This window comes from Marmota monax, unplaced genomic scaffold, assembly GCF_021218885.2.
Source record: "Marmota monax isolate L192 unplaced genomic scaffold, Marmota_monax_Labrador192_F-V1.1 WCK01_AAM20220418_F8-fsc00008, whole genome shotgun sequence".
In the NCBI taxonomy this organism is placed as follows: Eukaryota; Metazoa; Chordata; class Mammalia; order Rodentia; family Sciuridae; genus Marmota; species Marmota monax.
In genome coordinates, this window is record NW_026694432.1 from 28,525,905 (window position 1) to 28,547,865 (window position 21,961).

The 21,961-nt window shown below is 55.9% G+C and overlaps 1 protein-coding gene and 1 long non-coding RNA gene across 7 annotated transcripts; one reads left to right on the forward strand and one right to left on the reverse strand.

The window, feature by feature from the left end:
• Positions 1-615: 615 nt before the first annotated feature.
• Positions 616-21,612, reverse strand: Fblim1 (filamin binding LIM protein 1). 6 transcript variants are annotated; one of them, XM_046469208.2, is made up of 9 exons: positions 21,474-21,612; positions 17,015-17,072; positions 16,436-16,746; positions 10,476-10,660; positions 9,880-9,997; positions 8,770-8,939; positions 5,619-5,797; positions 4,792-4,909; positions 616-1,790 (listed from the first exon to the last, which is right to left on the reverse strand). In XM_046469208.2, the coding sequence occupies exons 3-9, from the start codon at positions 16,683-16,685 to the stop codon at positions 1,677-1,679; spliced, it is 1,134 nt and encodes a 377-aa protein (XP_046325164.1). In that variant the 5' UTR covers positions 16,686-16,746; positions 17,015-17,072; positions 21,474-21,612; the 3' UTR covers positions 616-1,676. The 6 variants fall into 6 exon arrangements, with proteins under 6 accessions (XP_046325164.1, XP_046325165.1, XP_046325168.1 ...); XM_046469209.2 differs by lacking the exon at positions 21,474-21,612 and adding an exon at positions 21,049-21,111; XM_046469212.2 differs by lacking the exon at positions 21,474-21,612 and adding an exon at positions 20,033-20,168 and having other exon boundaries at positions 4,799-4,909.
• Positions 17,646-19,045, forward strand: LOC131423222 (uncharacterized). Its single transcript, XR_009224383.1, has 2 exons — positions 17,646-17,942; positions 18,690-19,045. It is a non-coding gene; the product is annotated as an uncharacterized LOC131423222 (long non-coding RNA).
• Positions 21,613-21,961: the final 349 nt, after the last annotated feature.

Genomic DNA, 21,961 nt, shown 5'->3' on the forward strand with positions numbered 1-21,961 from the left:
TTGACGAAGAAGGTGTGCTCCTGGTGTTCCCAATGACAGGCACCACCAGCAGGACCCACGGGGCTGTTGACAAAGGAGCGTGGGCTGCATGACCCTGACTTGGGGCCAGGCACAAACCCCACCAGCCTGACGCTCCTTTCCTGCTCGGCAATCCCTGTCCCTAGCTGACAGAGGGGGTGTCGAGGCCCACACCCCAGAGCAGCAGAGGGAGGTGGAGGGCACCAGCCCCTTGATCTGGTGCTCTTTCCCACCAGGCACCCTGCTCTCTGGAGCCGGGCTCACCAGGCCACCCAGCAGTCACTGAGCTCGCAGGGAGGTGGGCCTGGGCAGGTGCGGGCCCTGAGAATGCAAACTGCTCCTCCTACAGGGTTGGTGGCTCTGAAGGGCTCCCTCCAGCAAAGGCTCCCCCCCCCCCCGGGCACCCTGTAACCTGTCCACTGCGGCACTGAGGTGCCAGGCACGGGGAGGGATGGGGCTTCCTGGTCTACCAAGCTGAGCCCAGTTCTGGGGAAGGAGGTGCAGGCACTTCCTGGACACAAATGCCACACACATTTTTCCAGGGCCACTACCAAACCCAGCACCACCCCTCGGGTCGTGAATGGATCACAGGCGAGCTTCTGACAGGTGCACATTTATTTGCAAGGCGTAGGAGGGGAAGACACACTCACGCTATGTGGACATCAGTGCAAGGACTCACTGCTTAGCACGAGGCCCGAATGGAAGTGAAAGAAAGAAAACAGGACATGGAGCTGGTGGAGGTAACAGGACAGGTCCTCGGTTACCGTGAAGATTGAGGTGGCTGTGAAGGCTGAGGCTGGGCCTCGCTGCTCTAAGCTTAACGCAGGAGACTGAAAGCCGGTCAGAGGGTCTGAGTGGCTCCACCCCAGGGCCCGGAACCCGGAGCTCTCACAGGTGAGCGTGCGGTGGGCCGAGGACCCCGTGGAGAAAAGCTGGTTTTAATCTGTTCTACGGGAGCCTGGTGATGTCAGGAAGCAACAAGTGATTTTCCTTAAGAGGGAAGAACCTTCTAGATGTGGCCTTGCGGAGGCAGTGGATACAGGGGAGCCTGGGCTGCAGGGTTGGAGTGAGACGTGGGGGGCAACCAGGGGGCTGGAGGGACACCTGCCCCGAAACCATCCTGAGGGGGTATTTGTGTGTGTGTGATGTGCACAGCCCCAGTTAAGGCTGCAGGAAGGATGCTCAGCACCGTCCCTGTCCCCCAGCACACAAAAAGGCACTTAAACCACGTCCTGATGACTGGCTGCAGCACAGGAGGAGGCAGAAGGCAGGTGAGGGGCTGCTGACCTCTCCCCTCTTGCCCCAACCCAGCCTCATTCTGGGGTGGGAAGTCTAAGGCTGTGTCACCAGCAGGTGACATTCTTGTACATTTATGGACCAAGGGGGGATTTGTCCTAAGACTTCGTCCCACCCCAAAGCAAGTTATTCAAAGAAAAAAAAATTTATCTCCACAAATCTGAAGAATATCGTTTCCTATCACCTGAACCTCGAAATTCTTAAAAAAGCACTTTTAAGTGACATTGGAGTTGTTCTTCACCCCGCTTGGCCCCGTGCTCCAGGCTGGCCTCAGCACCCTCTGCTACATAGTTAAGTGTCAGTGACACAGGTGCCACCTGGGCTCGGAAGGGAGGCTGGGAGACGAGGTCAGGAAGGGCCCCTCAGCAGCAGCCCGCGGCACTGCGCTTCACGTGGCACGGCTTGCAGAAGAGGTGGTCATTCAGCGGGTAGCAGCCTTGGTCCGTGGGCTCCACAGACAGGAGGATGCTGCAGTCCTGGGGAGACAAAGGCATACGTGGGTGTCCCTGGAGCTGGGAGCTGGCTGCATGGAGCCTGTCCAGGGGAGGAACTTGCTTGGGATGTGAAGAATAAACCAACTGGGGGTGGGCCTCCCCCAGGCTCCCCATATGCCCAGGCCCGGTGCCTAGCAAAGACCAGACACCATATGTGGGGGCTTCGAGCCACAGGGGCTGTGAGTGACAACAGCAGAGTCATTGCAGGGAGAGCCAAGGACACTCAGAGAGGGACAACCTGGTGACCCCTTTGGAATTTGAGTTGTGCCAGGCAGGAACCCTGCTGATGGCTAGATCGCAGCCTGGACCAGCCGGGCACAGGCCTGTGTGATGTCTGCTGAACGAGCCCCCGAGTCTAGTCCAGCTCCTCGTTTTGCAGGTGGGGAAACTGAGGTTGGGGGGGGGGGTCCGCCCCAGGTCGCATTAGCTGGTTCTAGAGCTGGGACCACACTGGGAATTGAGCTCAGGGTCTCACACAGGCTAGGCAAATACTGGACCTCTGAGCTAGAACCCCAGCCCAAACATTAATATCCCCAATTTCTCAAATCACAGAAAAATTTCAGAATGAAAAGGAGAGGAGGCCCAGACTTGACCAAGTCCGCCCTTTTGCCCCCAGTCCACACCTTTGGTGGGCCTCACCTGGGCACCTGCCAGAGTAACCCCGGGAACCATCCCCGTCCAGAGGCCTGGTCCAGGGCACAGCCAACTCCCTTTGGAAGCTGCGCGGATCCAGTCAAGGGGACTAGTCCCCAGATAGACAACTCTGGGCTGGCAGGTGGCCACCCTGACCCAGGGGAACCAGATGCACACCTGCCTTGCTCTGTGGCCAGCTGGGCAGGGCGCCCTCGCGGGGCTCCACCTGGAGGCTCTAGTGGAAACCGGCTGCTAAACCCCAGAATCTGTGTCATTCACAAAGGCTGCTGTTTGGTGTTGTGAGAGCATCAAGTGACAAACCTAAATGGGGACAATGAATATCATCTCCCCAGAGTGTCCTGGGGATTAAATAAGACGGTGTGTACGAAGGCATTTAATTATAAAACCCTACCCATGTGTGACAGTACTGTCACCCTTCCAACAACCATCATAAATACAGAGCCCAAGGCCAGCAGGGCTGTGGATGGTCCCGGAAACCCAGGTCCCTTCCTAGAGAAATGGCACCTCAATCCATTCCCGGCTGCTTGGGTCTGGAGCTTCACCTTCTGAAATATAACTGCTACAGACCTAATGCTGACTTACTTCAGTAGCCACGGTCAAGGTCACCAAGGACAAGCAGGGGGTTACTGCTAATCTAAATCACCACCGGAACCAATAAGGGCGATAACCGCACCTGCTTTTCCTCATTGGCCCTTACAGGTACACTATCAGTTGGACCTTGAACTACAACCAACAAAGACAACCTCAGTACAAGGCAGTTTTCTCCAGGTCCTTGGATGCCCTCAGTGAAAACAGGCTCTTGGGTCCATGTATCTTTTCTGTTTTTCTCCTGGGCTGGGGATGGACCCCAGGACTCACCCGTGCTAGCTGGGCAGGTTTCCTACCGCTGACTGAGCTGCATCCCCAGCTGTCTTGTCTTTTCTTTCTTTTTTGAGACAGGGTCTTGTTAAAAGTTGCTGAGACCAGCCTCAAACTTGCAGTCCTCCTGAGTTTGCATCACTGCCCCCAGCCCCCATGTACCTGTTTAAATGAATGTGAGCAAATAAATGCTAAGGATTACTCATTGACTGACTGAGGGATTTGCCTGGGACTCTCCGCTCCCTTTGTCACCAGTGGTAGAGAAGACAGAAACTTCAATGACATGGGGCTAGCAGCAGGTGTGGGAAGGGATTCTTGGTGCTTCTCCAGCCAGACCAGTGAGAGGGTCTAGGCTCCTTAAAAAAAAAACAAAAAACAAAAAAAACAAGGAATGATAACAGGATGGTGACACAGGACTTTGTAGCCTCCGTGGGGCCCTGACTCCGTGGGCATTTCTTTTCCATCTTTTGTGGCACTGGGGATTGAACTCCGAGCCCCACAAGGTAGCTCTGGATTGCGGAGCTGCACCCCGGGACCACACCCACCACTCACCATGGAGGTCCCCAGGTGGGTCTCTGCTCCAGACCCACCTGGGGACCTCCATGGCCGATTCCTCGGGCTTGCTGCTGCTGCTGCGGGTTCCACAGGCCCTTCCCTCTTTCTGTTTCCTGACTCCATCTCTCAATACCTGGCAGCTCTGCTCACCTGCCAGCCTCCGTTTAGGCACCACTGCTCTGTGAGGCTGCCTCTCCTCCCACCACCCTGCTCAGCCTCCATCACTGCCTTCTCCCCAAACCCGCCGATAAGTGCTCTCTTCAGCACCCACACAGGACCCGGGTGGCCTTACTCTGCCCAGGACCCGCTCTCCCTGCCTAGGGTGGTAGCAAGCCATGCGCTTCGTAGGATTCTGCCTTCCAGTGCCAGGGGCTGTCAATGCTGCTGTCACTCCTGGCACCCAGACAGAGTGATTGGCTCCGAGGGGCATGCGTCACAGGCTGGGCCAATCAGGGGCCTTCTTGGGACTGTGTGGATGCCCTGCGTGGGGTTCGTTCTCGACAAACACAGAAAAGGCAGAACCATGAGGCTGGGATTGTGGCTCAGAGGTAGAGCGCTCGCCTAGCACAGAAGATTCTCTCTCTTAAAAAGAAAAGAAAGAAAAGAAAGAAAAGGCAGAACCGAGAGACAGAGAGACAGCCCTGATGCTAATCATCAAGGAGGTCACCACCATGAGCTGACAGGTTTGCTTTCTTGCGGTAAGCAGTGTGACTTTGTGTCTGTCCTGGACACCAGGAATGCTGATGGACGGCTGTCTTTCTAATTCTTCCCATTCTCCTTTGTCTCTGCCACTGCCCAGCAGAGAGCTCGGTCCCCAGCCTGACCTGCCCCCCCATGCCCAGCCAGGGCAGGTGGGCGTGGGCCTCCGAGGGTCCAGGCAGAGAGAGCGCGGTCAGGTCATCGCTGCCCCACTCACCTCGCACCTGTAGCAGTTTTCGTGGAAGTTTCTTCCCATGCACTCGATTTTGAAGGCATCCTTCCCATCCTGGGGGATGATGGGATTCTCACAGATGCTGCACACGGGGGCAAATTTCCTAGAGTGAAGGGAACCCACACTCAGGAGGCGTTCATGCGGACAGCCACCAACATTTGCTGGCAGAACCGTGGCTGGCTCAAGTTCACCTCCCAGAGCTGTTCCACACCTTGGGTATTGACGGCTCCTAAGGCCCCAACCACAGCGACCGCCCCTTCCCAGGGGGTAATTAGCTTGGAAGCCCCGGAGGAAGGTCCCTCTCCTTTGACTTGCATTACAGGTCACTAATTTTTTTTTTCTTTCCCTCCTTTTCGGACAGGCACATCTGCCTCTCCCCTCGGACAGGGAGCAACTCCCGGCAGGGAACGAGTCTCCCGGATATCCACCTCCCCACGGCTTCGTCCAGCTCCCAGGGGCGGCGCTGGGGACTAGGGCCCCGGAGCAGGGCTCTGAATTGAAGCTTCGGTGCTTACCAGGGAAGAGCCTGGGTACCCAGTGGCTGCGTGCCTCGGTTTCTGCATTTGGTAAAAGGGACCTCTCGATCATACCCACCTGGGAGGACTACTTTGAGGATTCAATGGGCCGACTTAAGGGAAGTGCCGGACAGTTAGGTGCACGGCCAGGAGTGTGGCCCATGGAAGCACTAGGCTCCTCTGGGCCGAGACTGCAGAGAGCTCTGCCTGGTCCCCAGCGCTCAGCAGCCTCCTCTGCTCTGCCGAGTCCCGCCCTGCCCCCCACAGCACCCAATGCCCCGTCCCCCCCCCCCGTACCTGTAGAAGTCATCGAGGCAGTACACCTGGTTCTGGCTGTCCAGCGCAAAGCTCTCGTCCCCGATGCACCGGGCGCAGCTCACACAGGTGAAGCAGGAGGGGTGGAAGGCCTGGCCCAGGGCCCTGATGATGTGGTCCCGGACCACCTCTCCACACTGGCCACACTTCTCCAGGGTGTCCTGGGACAGAGGGCCCCTGCCTCAGAGCCGTCCATGGGTCCCCCCATTCATGGACCCCAGACTCTTCTGACCAGCCACCCACAGGGGACCAAAAGGCCAGCAGTAGGAGCAGCCCGTGATCAGCCCCAAAGTTACAACCCAGACGCCTCCACGATGCCCTGAGCATCGCTCCTCGGCTTATAGCCAGGCACACTGCTGCGGAGCTAGGACTGAAGTCTTGTTACTGCGCCATGTTCCAGGCCAGGGTCTGCCAGAGCTCGGGGGAGATGCTTCTCCTGAACCTCAGAACCAGGCAGAGGAATCCCCAGGGAGTTGGCATGCTTTATCCTACACATGATGGATCTGGAAATTCTTTCCCTTTTCCACTTAACTACCTGGAAGCTCAGAGGCCAATTCTATGTTCTACTTTAGGAACCATGGGAGAGGTCTTTCAACATCCATTTATGGGCACTAACTTCTCCTCTGGTCTTATCTCACTTTCTACTTTGATTTTCCTTCGGTTTGGATTTCTTTCTTTATTTTATTTCTTTTAGCATTATAGGCATTCCTTTTTAGAAACTCTGTGTTAAGAATATTTAACTTGAGATCTGTCCTCTTAAATTGTTAAGTGCACAATATCACTGTGACTGGAGATATTTATAAATAATAATAATAATAATAATAACATTATTATTATTATTATTATTTTGAACTCAGGGGCACTCAACCACTGAGCCACATCCCCAGCCCTATTTTGTATTTTATTTAGAGACAAAGTCTCAGTGAGTTGCTTAGCACCTGCTCTTGCTCAGGATGGCTTTGAACTTGCAATCCTCCTGCCTCAGCCTCCTGAGCTGCTGGGATTACAGGTGTGTGCCCCCACGACCAGCATGAATTATGTTGCAAGATGGAAACCAAGGTCTTGCTGTGATAGATAAGAGCTCTACTACTGAGCTACATCCCCAGCCCTTTTTATTTTTTGTTTTGAAACAGGGTCTTGTTAGTTGCTGAGGTTGGCCTCAGGGTTTCAATTCTCCCAAGTTGCTTACAGGCAAGCGCTTACCATGTCTGCCCCCCTGTTCATTTTAACTGGATTCCACCTGGACAGGTGCACTGCAGAGAGCCTTTGCCCTTCCCCCGTCTGTTGTGGTTTGGATGTGGTTTAAGTGTGATCTGCAAGGGTCCCTGTATTGGCAGATTGGTCCCCAGTGTGGTAATGTGGGAGGTAAAGGGAACCTGTCAGAGGTGGAGCCCACTGGGAGGTGGTTAGGTCCTAGGGGTCCTGCCTTCGAAAGTACTTCTCATAGTTTCCATGAGAGTGAGTTGTTATAAAAGAGCAAGTTTGGCCCTTCCCCGGGCTCTGGCTTCCTGTCTTGCCATGCGACCTCTCCCTCTTGCACACCCTCCTGCCATTGGATGCCATCTACCATGAGGCCTTCACCATAGCCCAGCTGATGCAGGCTACATGCCCTTGAACCTTCAGATCTGTGAGTCAAATTAACCTCTTCTCTTTACAAAGTACTCAGTCTCAGGTATTTTGTTATAGCAACAGAAAATGAACGAAAGCACACTCCCAGGGGCAGCTGTAGCTCTTCTGTCCCCAGAACACTGCTCACGTTTTCTTCCTGGCTGCTTCCAGCAGTAAGCCCCCTCCCTCTCCTCAGGGCCTCACTTCTGCCTGGCTCCAAGCTGAAGGAGGAGGTAGGGAACCCCCACAATGTCAACTGGATGCCAACAGAGGGATGGGGTGGGAAGAGCTGGGTTCCTTCCTCTTACGGCTAGGCCTCGCCGGCCATGGTGGTCACAGGGCTGTGACTGGATCATCCTGATTGTTTGGGATAGTCCCAACTCCAAGGAACCTAACCCCTGAGACCAGGGTTTTCAAGCTCCAGTGCGCGTGAGACACTTGTTAAAAACACACTCTGCCAGCGCTTCCACCCACGAGGACACGGCGGGGCCTACACACAGGTGATGTGGGTGGCAGCCACCCAGGTCCTGAGCTCGAGAACTGTGAGTGTCGAGGGCCAAAGAGACTCTGCAGATGCGGTTACGTTAGAGACCTAGGAACCACCAAGTGAGTGTCCCTGTGGGAGCGAGGCAGAGGGGGACTGACAGAAGGGGGCAATGTGACAGTCCCTGGGGCCCCATGCCACACTGCTGGCCTCTCAGCAGGAGAAGGAAGCCAGGAAGGCACAGAAACCAGGAAAGTCCAGGGATGGCTTCTCCCAGAGCCTCCCAGGCTCCCCACCTTGACTCTGGCCCAGGGAGACCCATTTGGAACCTCGACCCCCAGAGCTACAGGAGAATTACAGGTACTGCTTGGCGCCACCGAGTCTGTGGCGACTGGTTACACACACCCCAACAGCCCATGTGTTAGATGCTTGGTCCCCATTGTCACTGTTGGGCTAAGGGGCCTCGAGGGAGGTCCTTAGGGGATATGCACTTTCAGAGGATCGTGGAATCCTGGCCCCTTCCTCTTCTTTTATATATATGTAAGTTGTTGATAGACCTTTTATAATTATTATTATTTATTTATACCTGGTGCTGAGAATTGAACCCAGTGCCTCACACTTGCCAGGCAAGTGTGCTACTGCTGAGCCACAGTTCCAGCACCCTTTCCTCTTCTTTTACTTCCTGGCCATGAGGTGAGGGGTTTAGTTCCACCACATGCTCCCACCATGATGTGCTGTCTCACCACAGACCCAAAATAGCAGGGGCAACTGATCATGAGCTGGAAAACTGTGAGCTAAAAATAAACCTTTTCTCTTTATAAGCTGATCATCTCAGGTGCTTTGTTATAGTGATGGAAAGCTGACCATCACATTATAGCAGCTCCGGGAAACTAATTCATCATGGCTGAGCTCCATCTTTTTGAGTCTCAGCTTCCTCATCCGTGAAATGGGCCTACCCAGGAGTATTGTAGGGAATGAATATAACATCTCCCAAGCACCCAGCTTGGTGCCTGACAGCCGGAGGCTTGCCTCAGGGGTTACCTGGTAGCAGGATTCACAGAGGGGCCGCCCATCCTTCTGGTAGAAGCTCTGCCCGGCCAGCTGGCGGCGGCAGGTGCGGCAGGTGAAGCACTGTGCGTGGTACTGTTTCTTCATGGCCTCCACGGCCAGCTCTCGGGGGGACACAGTCTTGTGGCAGAAGGCACAGATGTCTGGGATAGAGGAGGCACAGGCTATCACAAGGAATGCGGGTGGCCTTTGCAAAGCTAAGGTCAAGAACAGTAGGGCTGCGGGGTGGCTCAGCAGCAGAGCGCTTGCCTAGCCTGTGAGAGGCCCTGGGTTCCATCCCCAGCACTGCAAAAAAACTAAAAGAAAAGTAGGTGCATCTCCTGCCTCAGACAGGACCCATCTCCCCGCGGGCCCAGGAGCGCGAGCTCTGCACCCAGCACTCCCATCCCCAGTGCCTGGGGCAGGGGTCTGGGTGGCAGGCACTTCCTGCGGTGCTCAAGGAGTAAGAGGCAGCCAGCATGGGTGGGAGGGCAGGTCAGGATGACTAAGTGGGCAATTCAGCAAAAATACCCCAGTTACAATCCTACCTACCCTTGGCCACAGCACTTCCTCTTCTAGGAATGTAGCTCAGAAACACGTGTGCATGGGCAAGTGACCTATCTGTGTGCAAGGTGACTCATCTCAGCAAGAAACCACCTAAGAATCCAGCCACAGGGGTGGTGGCACAGAGCTGCGACCCCAGGCACTCAGAAGGCTGAGGCAGGAGGATGACAAGTTTAAGGCCAGCCTCAACAACTTAAGGAGACCCTGTCTCAAAATAAATAAATAAATAAATAAAAGGGCTGGGGAGGTAGCTCAGTGGTAAACCACCCCTGGGTTCAATCCCTAGAACCAAAAAGAAAAGGAAAAGTAAGAAAAAAAAAATCAGCACTTTTGCTGTCATAGCAAAGGGTGTGGATAAATATTTAGAAGAATTTTAATTATGAAGAAAACAGGTCACGGCAATAGAAACTAGATGGATGCTCAACTATTAAGCCCATGGCTCCCAGGTGAGCCCGGGCAGGCAGGTGGGTTGCCGTTCCCCTGCCTCTTGCCTAGCAGCCCATCTGGCCCCAGGGCCCTGGGGAGCAGCTGTGGCCATACCTGTGGAGGTGTCTCTCTCCGGGAAGCTGACAGGCTCTTCTGGGGGAGGTGGCAGCTCCTCGTCTCGGGGCCTGAGGTGACCTGGCCGAGGCTGGGCTGAAGAGCCCTCTGCCAGAGCCTGTGGGGACACAGGAGGAGGTCGTCCATCAGGGACTCCCTGGGCCCTCCCAGGTCCGCTCCTACGTGGGTGGTCCCAGCCACCCTTGGCCCCACTGTTCAGAGGAGGAAACTGAGGGTCTGGGAGGAATCAGCAGGGAGCCGTGGCCCCTGGAGCCGGGTCTCCCCACTCCTTGCCCTGGGCTCCCTCCACCAGGCAAAGCTACTTCCATTTCTATGGAATCTCCCAGAAACAGGTTCCCCCAGGACTCCCATGTCTAATGGCGCCTGCGAAGGCAGAGGATTAAAGCAGTTTTCTATGCTATAAGGGATTTAGGTCACCAATCCTGACCACCCCCTTGGGGACTTTAAAGGGTCTTGAAGAGGCACTGACCTCAAGCAGAAGGGGCCAGACCACCTCCAGTCTCATAATTCTGGAAAGGCCTGGAAGACCCAGGTACCCCCGCCCCCAGGGGCCCAGGGGACCCAAGCTTCAGTACCTGGGGTGGGGGTGGGGGTGGGGGCAGGTGCAGCTGCTCCAAGTCTGAAATGAGGGGTGTCCCCATTGGGGATGCCTCATCAGGAGGCGGCAGGCACGCAGGAGGGGGTGGCGGAGGCGGCGGGAGGAGGTCCAGGTCACTAAGTGTGTCCTCACCATCTGGGGTGGGAGGAGGGGGAGAGCATCCTGAAACAGCAAGGGGACAGGGGGTTGGCCAGAGTGCCACAGGGGGACAGAGGAGGCGTCTGCTGATCCAGAAGGCAGAAGAGCAGGTGGCCAAAGGCTCAGGTCCAGGGGCACCCAGACCTGGGTTCCATCTGGCTTGGCCACTGACCTGCTGTGGGTCCTTAGGCAAATGACACGATCTCTCTGAGTCTTAAATTGCTCAGTTGGAGCATTTTAGGGGCTGGTGTTGAGGACATGACAGTGGCAGCGAGTGGCACATGCCAGGGCCGGCAGACAGGGGCTGGGAGAGCCTCTGGAGACCTCTGGGGGACACAAGCCATCAGCCCCTCAGGCTGCAGATCTCAAAGCCCTCTGTGCAAACTGGCATCACCGTCACCTGGGAGCTGGTCAGAAGCGCAACTTCTCGGTCTGCGTCAGGCCTGCAGAGTCAGACACTCTGAGGGTGGGGCCACCACAAGGCGCTAAGAAACCCTCCAGGTGTCTCAGATGTGGCTCAAGAGGGAACCCCACCCTGACTACAGAAGATTCCAGTAACAATCGTAGGGTGTTGAAAGCATTCAGGTGGAGAGTTGATGGGGACATTTTTTTGTTGTTGTTTTTGTACTGGGGACTGAACCCAGTGGTGCTTACCACTGAAATACATCCCCAGCCCTTTTTGTTAATTTTTTATTTTGAGACAGGTTCTTGCTGAATTGGTGAGTCTGGCCTCGAAATTGCCATCCTCCTGCCTCAGCCTCCTGAGTCACTGAGATTGCAGGTGTGCACTGGACCCAGCTGATGGGGAGCTTTCGGAGGAGCCCCATGGTCATCATCTGAACCCAATGGCTACCTTGGCAGACACAGGGGTCTCGAGACTCCTGTGACACTATAGGAAGCTGTGGGTACCTCCATGAAATGTCCCCACCCAAAATAACCCCCCAAAACAACCCCTGAGCTGTAATTATAAAATAGAAGCTGACTTCCACTTATAATAAATTTGGGACACAGAGAAGGAAGCTGAATGAGACCACAAGGCACAAAGGGACAAAGTCAGCAGGTGGGTTAGACACTGTACAGACCAAGTTCCTATTTCTGCAACAAGTCAACAGCCTGAGGAGGAAGGGGGACTTCCCTGGAATTGAGACTGCAGAGAAAAACGACCAACATGATAAATCTGTTCCATTGTCCAACGGAGCCGCTTACGTGTGGCTAAGGAGCTCTTGACCTCACTGAGTGGTGCTCCAAGCCTTAGTATCAACAAAAGAATGTGAAAAACAGAAACACACAAACAAAGAAGAATGCGACCTGGTGGTGCACGCCTGTGATCCCAGAGGCTCCGGAAGCTGAGGCAGGGGGATGGCAGGTTGGAGACCAGCCTCAGCAACTCAGAGACACGCTGTCTCAAACTTTTAACAACAACAACAACAAAAAGAACATGAAATATCTCATCAACGATTTTTTAATAAGTGATTTCATGCCGAAATAATATGTTAATGTTGGATTCCATAACCCATTATTAAAACGAACACGGCTTATTTCTTGTAGCTTTTTTCAATGTGGATATATTAGAACATTTCAAATCACATACATGGGGCTGGCTGGCAATTGGGACTTGACTTCTGTTTTTTTAAAAAAATATTTATTTGGGCTGGGGCTGTAGCTCCGTGGTAGAGCACTTGCCTTCCACGTGTGAGGCTCTGGGTCCGACCCTCTGCACCACATAAAAATGAATAAAGATACTGTGTCTATCTACAGCTAAAACATTTTTTTAAAATATTTATTTATTTTAGTTACTAAGTTTTTTTAAAATACTTTTTTAGTTGTTGGTAGGCCTTTATTCATTTATTTACTTCTGTGCGGTCCTGAGGATCGAACCCAGGGCCTCGCATATGCTAGGTGAGCGCTCTACCTCTGAGCCCCAGCCCCAGCCCCTGACCTGTTTTAGTTGGACAGCACTGACACAGACCTTATGTGGATCCTGAATGAAAGAATTAGTCACCTCATTTAATTCTCATTTTCTAGACAAGCAGAGGCTACATAGTCCACTGAATTATACAGCTCCAAAGAGAGATGAGAGTTGGGCGCGTGGTTCACGCCTGTAATCGCAGCGGCTCAGGAGGCTGAGGCAGGAGGATCATGAGTTCAAAGCCAGCCTCCGCAATTTAGTGAGGCCCTAAGCAATTTAGCGAGACCCTGTCTCTAAACAAAAATAAAAAGGGCTGGGGATGTGGTTCAGTGGTTAAGCACCCCTGGGTTCAATCCCTGATAACCCCCTTCAAAAAAAAAAAAAAGACTACACATTACATAATCCATTCATCCTGCTACAGCAAAAAGGCATTTTCATGACCATCAGAGGAATTTAGTTATAAACAGAGTATTAGAGCATCCTAAGGCATTCCCTTAAATTGATTAGGTGGTGTCTGCATGGTGGCCATGTAGGAACAGGGCTACATTTAGAGACGCACCCTGCCAAATGCATGAAATGCCACAATTATGGGGGTGTCTTTTAAAATATTCTGCAGAGGCGTGCTCAGCAGGCGAGAGGCCCTGGGTTTGATCCCCAGAGGAAGGTAAACAAGAAGATAAAATACTCCACAAAGAGGAAAAAGAAGAAGAGAACAGGAATAAACAAATGTGGCCAGATCTTGGGGACCACTGAACTGATGTGGGTACTCGGGGCTGCAGGTGCTGTCGACCCCCACTATCATGTACGTCTGAACACATGCACACGCACACACGCGGGCACACACGCGCACGCGCGCCCACACACACTCTAGCACAAAGTCATTTCTGTTATTAGCATAGCTGCTCCTGAGACCCAAGACTGACGGAGGCAGGAGACAGGGTGGGCCCCGGGGAGTGGACTCGATCCTGAGTCTGGTCAGTGGATATAGACCTCCACGTGCTCCCGAGGTGGAGTATGAGGGGCTCCCCAGCCCCTCCTTTCTCCTGTAGAGACGACCATGCTCTCTACCGTGTAATGCCACCAATAGAGGCCAGAAGGCGGCTGGGGGTCAGGAGGGAAGCTGTAGAGGGGCTGTGTCATGCCCATGAGAACCTTCTGCCCACGGCCAGGTTCAGGGCGAGCACTGTACGAAGGCCCAGTGAGAAAGGGACATGGGGGACACTCTGCCCATCTCCTGTCACTGGGCACAAGTTAGACCAGGGTCTTGTGAGCTCAGCCTCCGCGAGATGCCCATGGAAAGCCAATGGAAAATTCCAGAAGCCCAGGAGCCTGAAGACCTAGGCCTCGCTCCGTTCCTAGCCAATTCCCTGGACACCCCGGTCTTCAGGTTTCTCAGGGACAGGATAAAGAGATTAACACGGCTTCCCGGGGCTGAAGGCACTGTGCGGAGGGGAAGGGCGTGCTGCACACCTGGGAGCACCTGGGGGCTTGTCCAAACACAGACGGCTTCCCCACCCTGTTCCTGACTCAGCAGGGTTGGGGCAGGCTGCAGGAATTTGCATTTCTGGTAAGTTCCCTGGTGAAGCCAGGGCTGGTGCCAGGGCCACACGTTGAGAACCACTGTTCTAGCCCAGAAGTCACACCTCCCTGACCTCTTGGGACCAAACAACAGTTCCACATCCATTCATCCAATGTGGGACACCCAGGGTCAAGGAGTTCTCGGGCGGTGGGACAGGAGAAAAACTTCTAATACTCTACAGCACAGGGGACTAGGGTTGACAAGGATCCTGCATCCCCAGGTAGGTAGAAGAGAGGGTTCTGAACATTTCCAGCACAAAGAGACGGTACATGTGTGAGGGTATGGACATGTCACTGTCCTGACCACACTGTATGTTTGTTCACGTGTGACACCGAACCCCATAAATATGTACAATTATTGTTCCAATTTTTTAAAAATATTGTGCCGGGCCTTGTAGTGCACACCTATAATCCCAGAGACTCTGGAGGCTGAGGAAGGAGGATTGTGAGTTCAAAGCCAGCCTCCGTAACTTAGCAAGGCCCTGAGCAACTCAGGAAGACCCTGTCTCAAAATAAAACATAAAAAGGGCTGGGGATGTGGCTCAGGTACTGGGCTCGATCCCTGGTACCAAAAAAAAAAAAAAAAAGTTGTGAGGCTGGGGACCAAAGATCACTTGAGCTCAGGGGTTTGAGACCAACCTGGGCAACACAATCAGAACCCCGCGTCAAAGTTCACAAAGTGTGGTCCCCAGACCAGAGCATCAGCTTGACCCAGGAAGGTACAAGAAATGCAAATCCGTCCTCAGGCAGCCCAGCTGGGTCAGAAGCACCCTGGGCGGGCCCAGCTGTGTTGGAACAAGCCCCGGGTGACAGGGATGATGGAGTGTGGGAATCGGGCTCTGGATGAGCTCATGAGTCAGGACAAAGAGCGGTGGCCTCTCCCAGGCCCTGCCTCGGGTTTCCAGGACACCAGCTGAGGAGGGTGGGCAGGAACGCGGGGCCCCAGGTGGCTAGGAAGGTGAGCGTGTCCAGGGGCCAAGGGCAGGAGGAGGGAGAGCAGGTTTTAAGAGAAGCCAAGAGGGGAAAAGCACCTCAGGTGTGAGAACCAGGCAGTGCGTCTGCGGAACGTGCATCTAGTGGTGGGCGAGAGGGCAGCAGGAAGCAGCAGATGGCAGTCTGCTGTGGAGATGGCCTTGTCCCCAGCACCCCGAGGTGTGGGCACCCCAGACTCAGGACTGAGCTGCTCATCTGGAACTTTCCTTCGAGATTCCCCATGCTCTGCTTGAGGGCCCCAAGTTGGCAAATGGCCACCAGCCACACTGACCGGTGACCGTCAGGCCACCGCCTCCCAACAGTCTGCTTTTCTCGCACACACTCCCGGGGTCTCCTGCCTGTAACTCCAACAACCCCCGACCGTGGCCAGGGCCATCTGGCACCTCAACTGTATTTCCCGAGCGCCTCACCCACTCAGAGGGACTGCGGGGTTTTTCTCCCATTGGATCGCGTGTCCTGACGGTGAAGTTGGGTCAGTGTGGTCCTGCTCTCCAGAGGGAGCAGGCTGTGTCCGTGGGATGTGTGGTCAAGAGGCACACAGGGACCGTGTCACACGAACATCCCAGCACACTGTCCCTGAGCCCGTGTGTGGCACTTCTGACCACTGTCTGGTTCCTGAAACTGGAACTTGCTATCGGTCTTACCCGCTGGTTTCCATGGTGATGGGTGAAGGGCTGTCCCAGTGCTGCTCTCGGGCAGCAGGACACCTGACCAGGCACCTGGGGGGCTCCAGGGAGTGGGCTGCCATCTTAGGCTGGCCTCCTCTGCAGTGCCCTGTAGGGCAGCAGCAATGCCCTGCCCGAGGCCCTGGAATCACCTTCCTCACTTCTATCAACCCAACAGCTGACAATTCCAGTGAGAGTGACAGGGACAGAGGACTACAGCCTTCCTGTCACTTTTTCTCCTTTTTTTTTTTTTGGTACCAGGCATTGAACCCAGGGGTGCTTAACCATTCACCCCCACCCCCAGCCCTATTTTGTATTTTATTTGGAGACAGGGCCTCACTGAGTTGCTTAGTGCCTTGCTGTTGCTGAGGCTGACTTTGGACTTGGGATCCTCCTGCCTCGGCCTCCTGAGCTGCTGGGATTACAGGCGTGCGCCACTGTGTCCTTTTGTACAGATTAGAACCCGAGGCGCAGAGAGGGTGAAGCAGCTTGTCAACATCACACAGTTGAGAAATGGCACCAGGATTCGTCCCAGACAGACGGGTTCCAGACTCTGCCTGCACGTGGTGGTCACTCAGTGAGTGACTCAGAGCCTCTCCTTCCTCCCCACCTGGTGCTGCCTCCGCCCTGGTCCCCCTGAAGTCACCCTCTTACCTCCGTTGGAGAGCTGAGGTGGTACAGTTGGCACAGGGGCTGCAGCCCTGCCGGAGGGCACCCAGGGGCTGGGCTTCCCCACCGAGGCAGCCCCCACGGGCTTCACGGAGGCAGGGGTCTCCCAGGGGTGGCCACGCCGGGCCTCACAGGCCGCCTGCCTCACTCCCTCAGTCACAGCCACGTCGCGGCGCGGTGGCGTCAGGGTGATGAACACAGACGAGGCCACCCTCTTCTCCGGCTGGGAGGCCATTGCTTCAGCTCCGGCTGGCGCTGGGGACAGAGTGCGGCTCAGGCTCTGGCCGGACACACACCTGTCAAAGAGAAGTCAGGGGCACGGAGTCTCCCTCCTGCCAACACAAGGGGACATCACCCGCCATGCTGGTGTCCCACCCAGTCCAGCCACAGAGGGGGCAGGGCGGGAGTCCACCAGGTGACTTGGCCACAGGGTGGGACCCAAAGCCTGGACTGCACCTCCCCCAAAGCCTGCACACCTGGGGAGCAAAGGGCAGCTCCAGGCGCTCCACAGTGGCTACGGCACCTGCCCATAGGGCCACACCCCAAGTCACCTCCCTCACCTACCTGGACCCCAGTTCTCCTGGGAGAGCCTAATTCCTCAGAGGCTGTCAGGCCAGCTGCCCTGTGGGGGCAGAGAACAGGAACAGAAGTTCAGACAGCAGGGCCGGGTTCCCAGAGACAGAGGGGGCAGAAGGACAAATCAAAGACACCTTTTACCAAGACCTGCTCTGTGCTCACGTTGCCCTGAGCACTTGATGCTTATGAATTCAGAAATCCTCAGAGAGGTAGGCACCATTATTACCCCATCTCACAAGTGAAGAAATTCAGAGAAGTCAAGTCACTCATCCAGGGTCACACAGCAGTAGAGACAGCATTTGAACCTCAAGCCCATCACTTGGCCACTCTGTTCTGCTCCACCCACAAGCCAGTGTCCTTTCCTCCCTGCCTTCTATCGCCCAAATCTCTTCCTGCCCCATCTCCAAAACCATGGCCTCTGTACGGGCCCCAGCAGTGTGGGGGGAAACAGCTGGGTGGTCTCCAGTCCCACCTCCTCTCCTGATCCTTCCAGAGTGCTCATCTGATTTTAACCAACCTCTCTAGGTCTTTCTCTTTCACTGCCTTGGAGGGTTCACCATTGGCTTTTCCTCTCTGGCACCGCCCCCATCCCGGGGTGAATTTCCGCTTTCCCTTAGAGGCCAGATCCGGCCACATGTCCTCCACAAGGCCTCCCTAGAGTCCAGCCTCAGCCAGGGCAGCAGTCTGCTTTCTCAGGACCATGATGGCTCCCCACAGGACACACTGCCAGCTCCCCATCAATGTGTCTGACCCCCACGCGGCGCCGCCTGCCTTCCGCTGCCTGAACGGTACCGTGCCTGAGCGCAGCTGGTCTATAGCACAGACCTGGGAGGGGACAGCACCCGGCCTCAGGGGAAGGCGTCCTCCATCGCCCAGGCGGGTCCTGCAGACAGCAGCCTCTGGTGCCCAGGCTGAGGTGGGGCCACGGGTGGGGAGAGTTGATGGCCCTCGTCCAGCGGTGCTGCCAGGGCTAAAAATGTCCCCCTTTATCTCTCTAGCTCTGGTCTGGGCCACCTTGGATGACCCTGAAGTCCAGCCTTGGTACATGGGGGGAGAGTAAACAGAACAGGAACCCTGAGAAGTGGGCTAGCAGGCAGGAGGGGCAGAGCCTGAGGGACGCTGATGGTGGACTAGGAGCCTGAGTGGCCCCTCACAGCCCTCCTCTGTATCAAGTGCACCATGGGCTCTCTGTGGCTGACGGAGAACAAGGGCAGCATCTGCTCCCAAGCTCCTGGTTTATGTTTGGCTAAAAATAAAGATGCTTAGTCTGATAAGGAAATATCTGTTTGCAGTCAGGTGTGGTGACTCCCAGTGACTCGGGAGGCTGAGGCAGGAGGACCACAAGTTCAAAGCCAGTTGCTGAGGCTCTAAGCAACGTAGCAAGACCCTGTCTCAAAATAAAAAAATAAAAAGGGCTGGGGATGTGGCTCAGTGGTTAAGCGCCCCTGGGTTCAAAACTGGTTACCAAAATAAATGCATAAAATAATAATCTGCTCTGAATAAGGAATCCATATAATAGGAAAGAGCTTTGAAAGTTATTTAAAAGTGCCTCCCTTTTGTTTCTTGTTTTGAAGGTGATTTTGGAAGTATGTATGCTTATAGAGGCTGCCTTAGTCTTTGGTTTTATGCTTTGTTATGAATTTAAGAATCTATTTTTACCCAGGACTACAGCACATGCCTGCAATCCCAGTGACTCAGGAGGCTGAAGCAGGAGGATCACAAGTTGGAGGTCAGTCTCAGCAACGTCATGAGACCCTGTTTGAACCACGTACAGCCAGAGGAATGAGAAGTTGTGCTCCATTTATGTACTATACGCCAAAATGCATTCTACTATAAAATTAATTAATTAAAAAATAAAATAAAAATGGGGTTGGGGTTGTAGCTCAGTAGAGAGCGCTTGCTGAGCATGTGTGAGGCACTGGGTTCGACTCTCAGCACCACATATAAATACATAAATTAAATAAAGGTCCATTAACAACTAAAAATAAGTAAATAAAAATAAAAACTTCTAGGGGTGGAGCTTGGTGGTAGAATGTCCCTAGATTCAATCTGCAGTACTGAAAAAAAAATCTAGTTTCCTACTTGGTTGTCAGAGTGCACCTGAAATTTAGAGAATGAACACCCATGGCACCTACTGGGTGCCAACCTCTGTGCTAAGCGTGCTATGTGACTCAAACTCACCTGGTTCTCAAGGCAGTTGCAAGAAAGGTCCATTATGCCCCCAGTTCTCAGATGGGCCCCATGAAGCCCCAGTAGTTCAAGTGAATGTCTCAGGGGGGCCAGAGCAGGCAGGAATTCTAACACAGCAGGGTCCAGCCTGGAAGTCCAGGGGTGTCCTAGGACCTGAGGTGGCCGCTAGCCCAAATTCACAGGCCTGTTCTCAACCCAGATGGCCCTATCCAGACTGGGTAGCTTGTGGTCAGCACACTCTAGACTGGTCCCCAGAGACTGCTTCCGACCTTCAGGACACAGCCTCCACCCCCCTCCCCAGCTCTGACCCCTCCTCCATTCCTCCGGGAAATCAGATCTGCTTGCTTTCTGGGAAAACGTCCAGGGCTGAGGCCAGATGTTCACAGCTGTGCACCCCCCAACCCTCCCAAAGGTCCCCTGCAGGGACTTCAGGTCCCCACAGGAAGGAGCTGAGTTGAGGACTTTAAAAGAGCTGTCAAATCCCATCCGAGAAAGGGGGCCTGGGCCTGCCCCTGGTGTCCTGCGCCCAGGTCACCCTGGAAGGGCTCAGGGAACCCTCGCCCCACCCTGCTTCCCCCCAAAGGGCGAATCAGAGCGTCAGTTGGGAACGCAGAGAAAGTGGGAACAAAGGGAAGGAAAGCCATTTCCTGTCAAGAGGAAGGAAGGAGGCTGAGACCAGCCAGCCACCGGGCGGCTGCAGGCTTGGGCCCAGGGGCGGGCAAGAGCTGACTGATGGGGGGGCCGCCCCGCCCCCGCTGGCCCCCTTCCTGCTCCTAATTCCCCTCCAAACCACCTCTGAGCTTTGTTCTTTAATACCTTAATAAAGCAGGCCATGTCGGATCCAGAGGGAACTTTGCTGAAGTGGGGAGATGCTCCCCATCCCGCTCCAAGGTCCTGCAGCTAGCGAAGGATTCCCTCCTCCTCCTCCTCCTCCTCCTCCGCCGCCGCCGCCGCCTCCCCCACCCCCAGGAAGAGCACGGAGCTGCGTTGGCTGCGCCCCACCTCTTTCCCGACGGGTGACCCTGAGCAGTCACCCCACCTCTTTGGGCCTGGTTTTATTTAAAAAGTGAGAATCTGAGCCTGTCCTGAAGGGTGGCTGAGAGGACACGAGGAGAGTGAGCGCAGAGATCTGGGCACTTGATAGGTGCACCGAGAAAGACCGCGGGTCACCCGCCCGGGAGGAGGGAGGAGGCGCCCGAGGACAGCTTTCCCATTATTAGGAGCAGGAATCCGGGAGCTGCCCAGCCTCTTCCGGGGATTCTCAGATCTGGGCTGGAGGGGCCCCACGCCAAGATCGCCCCAGGCACCCACCTTGGGGACCGGCCCGGCACTCGCCGTCCCAGCCTTCCCAGCCCGAGGGGCATCTGAGGCCTCGAGAGGGGCAGCCCTGGGCCGCTCCTCCCGCAGGGACCCCGTCTGGGGAAAGGCACCCCGAGCTCCGGGAGCTCCAGAAACCCGGACCCCTCCCTCAGGCGGGGAGCAGGGCGGCTGGCCGGGTCACCGTGGGGCGCCGCCGGGGACTTTAATTCGATCCATGTGCGGGACGCTGCCCTCTTTGTGCGGGAGCTTCCGCCCTGCGCGCCGGGTCCCTGGCGCCCCGCTCCGGGGCAGGGACACGACCCCCGCCGTCCCCGCCGCGCCCTCCCCCCCTCGGAGGACACAGACGGAGACGGAAGGACACAAGGACAGGACAGCACCTCCCCGCCCCTCCTCTCGGAGCGCCCGGCCGGGGTCCGGGGCGCGGGGTGGGCTCCGGCTGGGCTGCCAGCGCTGTCACCCGAGTGCAGCCGGGACGCGACGCCGGGACGGGACCCCCCCTCCCCGCCACTTACCTGCGCCCGCGCCGGCGGCTCCAGCCCGACGCCCAGCGCCCGACGCCCAGCGCCCGGCGCCTCCCGCCGCGCTCCCGCCCTCGCTCCCTCCGCCCCGCTGCCCCGCGCCGCTACCATAAAAGGTGACGCTCGGGGGAGGGGGCCGGTCCCCGCCCCGCGGAAGCGGCCCCTACCTGCCCCCCCACCTGCGCGGCCGCGCCCCGGCCGCCCCCTCCCCCTCCCTTTGTTCCCGCGACCACTCCTCCCCGTCCCCTGCGCCCAGGCCCCGGGGGTGGCGTCCTCCCCCCGTCCCCTTCCTTTGTGCACCCTGAGTGGTCCTTATTCTCCCCCTCCCCAGGGTCACCCTGGTTGACCACCCCACCTGCCCGGTCTGCTGGGGGATGGTGCTCAGCCAGGAACTTAAGAGTCACACTTAGGTTACTGACCCATCCCTAAACATCCCTGGGCGGCAGGCCATCTCGCTGAGCCTCAGTGTCTTCACGGGAATGTCCCTCTGCCTATGCCTGCGGCAAGGCCTAGGGATAAAAGGCGTCAAAGCCAGGGAGGAGCACACAGTCAGTGCTCAATATATGCTGGGTTTGGGACTTTTTTCAGGAAATGCCTTGGGGAGGAGGGGGCTCTGAGTCTCCAGTGGAGCTGTCTGATTCGCTGTCTCCAGCTGTCACTGCTGGTCTGGATCCCTTAATCCCTCTGGGGGTGGGTCCCAGGGTCCTGAAGGGGTGGGGTGGATAGGTGGGACAGGCAGGGCCCAGCTGGCAATCAGCTTACCTGGTTTGCTAGCCTGCACCGGGCCACTGACCCCTCCCTGCACCTTCCAGTTCCCACCTGCCACGCAGAGCAGATAGAATGGGGGGGGGGGAGGAGCAGCCTAGGCTCTGGGGCCAGTGCGGAGGGGGTGGGCCGCTGGTCCCTG

Coding starts and splice junctions, on each gene's coding strand:
- Fblim1 (XM_046469208.2), bottom strand. CDS start 16,685: ATGGCCTCCCAGCCGGAGAAGAGGGTGGCCTCGTCTGTGTTCATCACC. Junction 10,661..16,435: donor ACCTCAGCTCTCCAACGGAG/GTAAGAGGGTGA, acceptor TTGCTGTTTCAG/GATGCTCTCCCCCTCCTCCC. Junction 8,940..9,879: donor GGAGAGAGACACCTCCACAG/GTATGGCCACAG, acceptor CCTCTATCCCAG/ACATCTGTGCCTTCTGCCAC.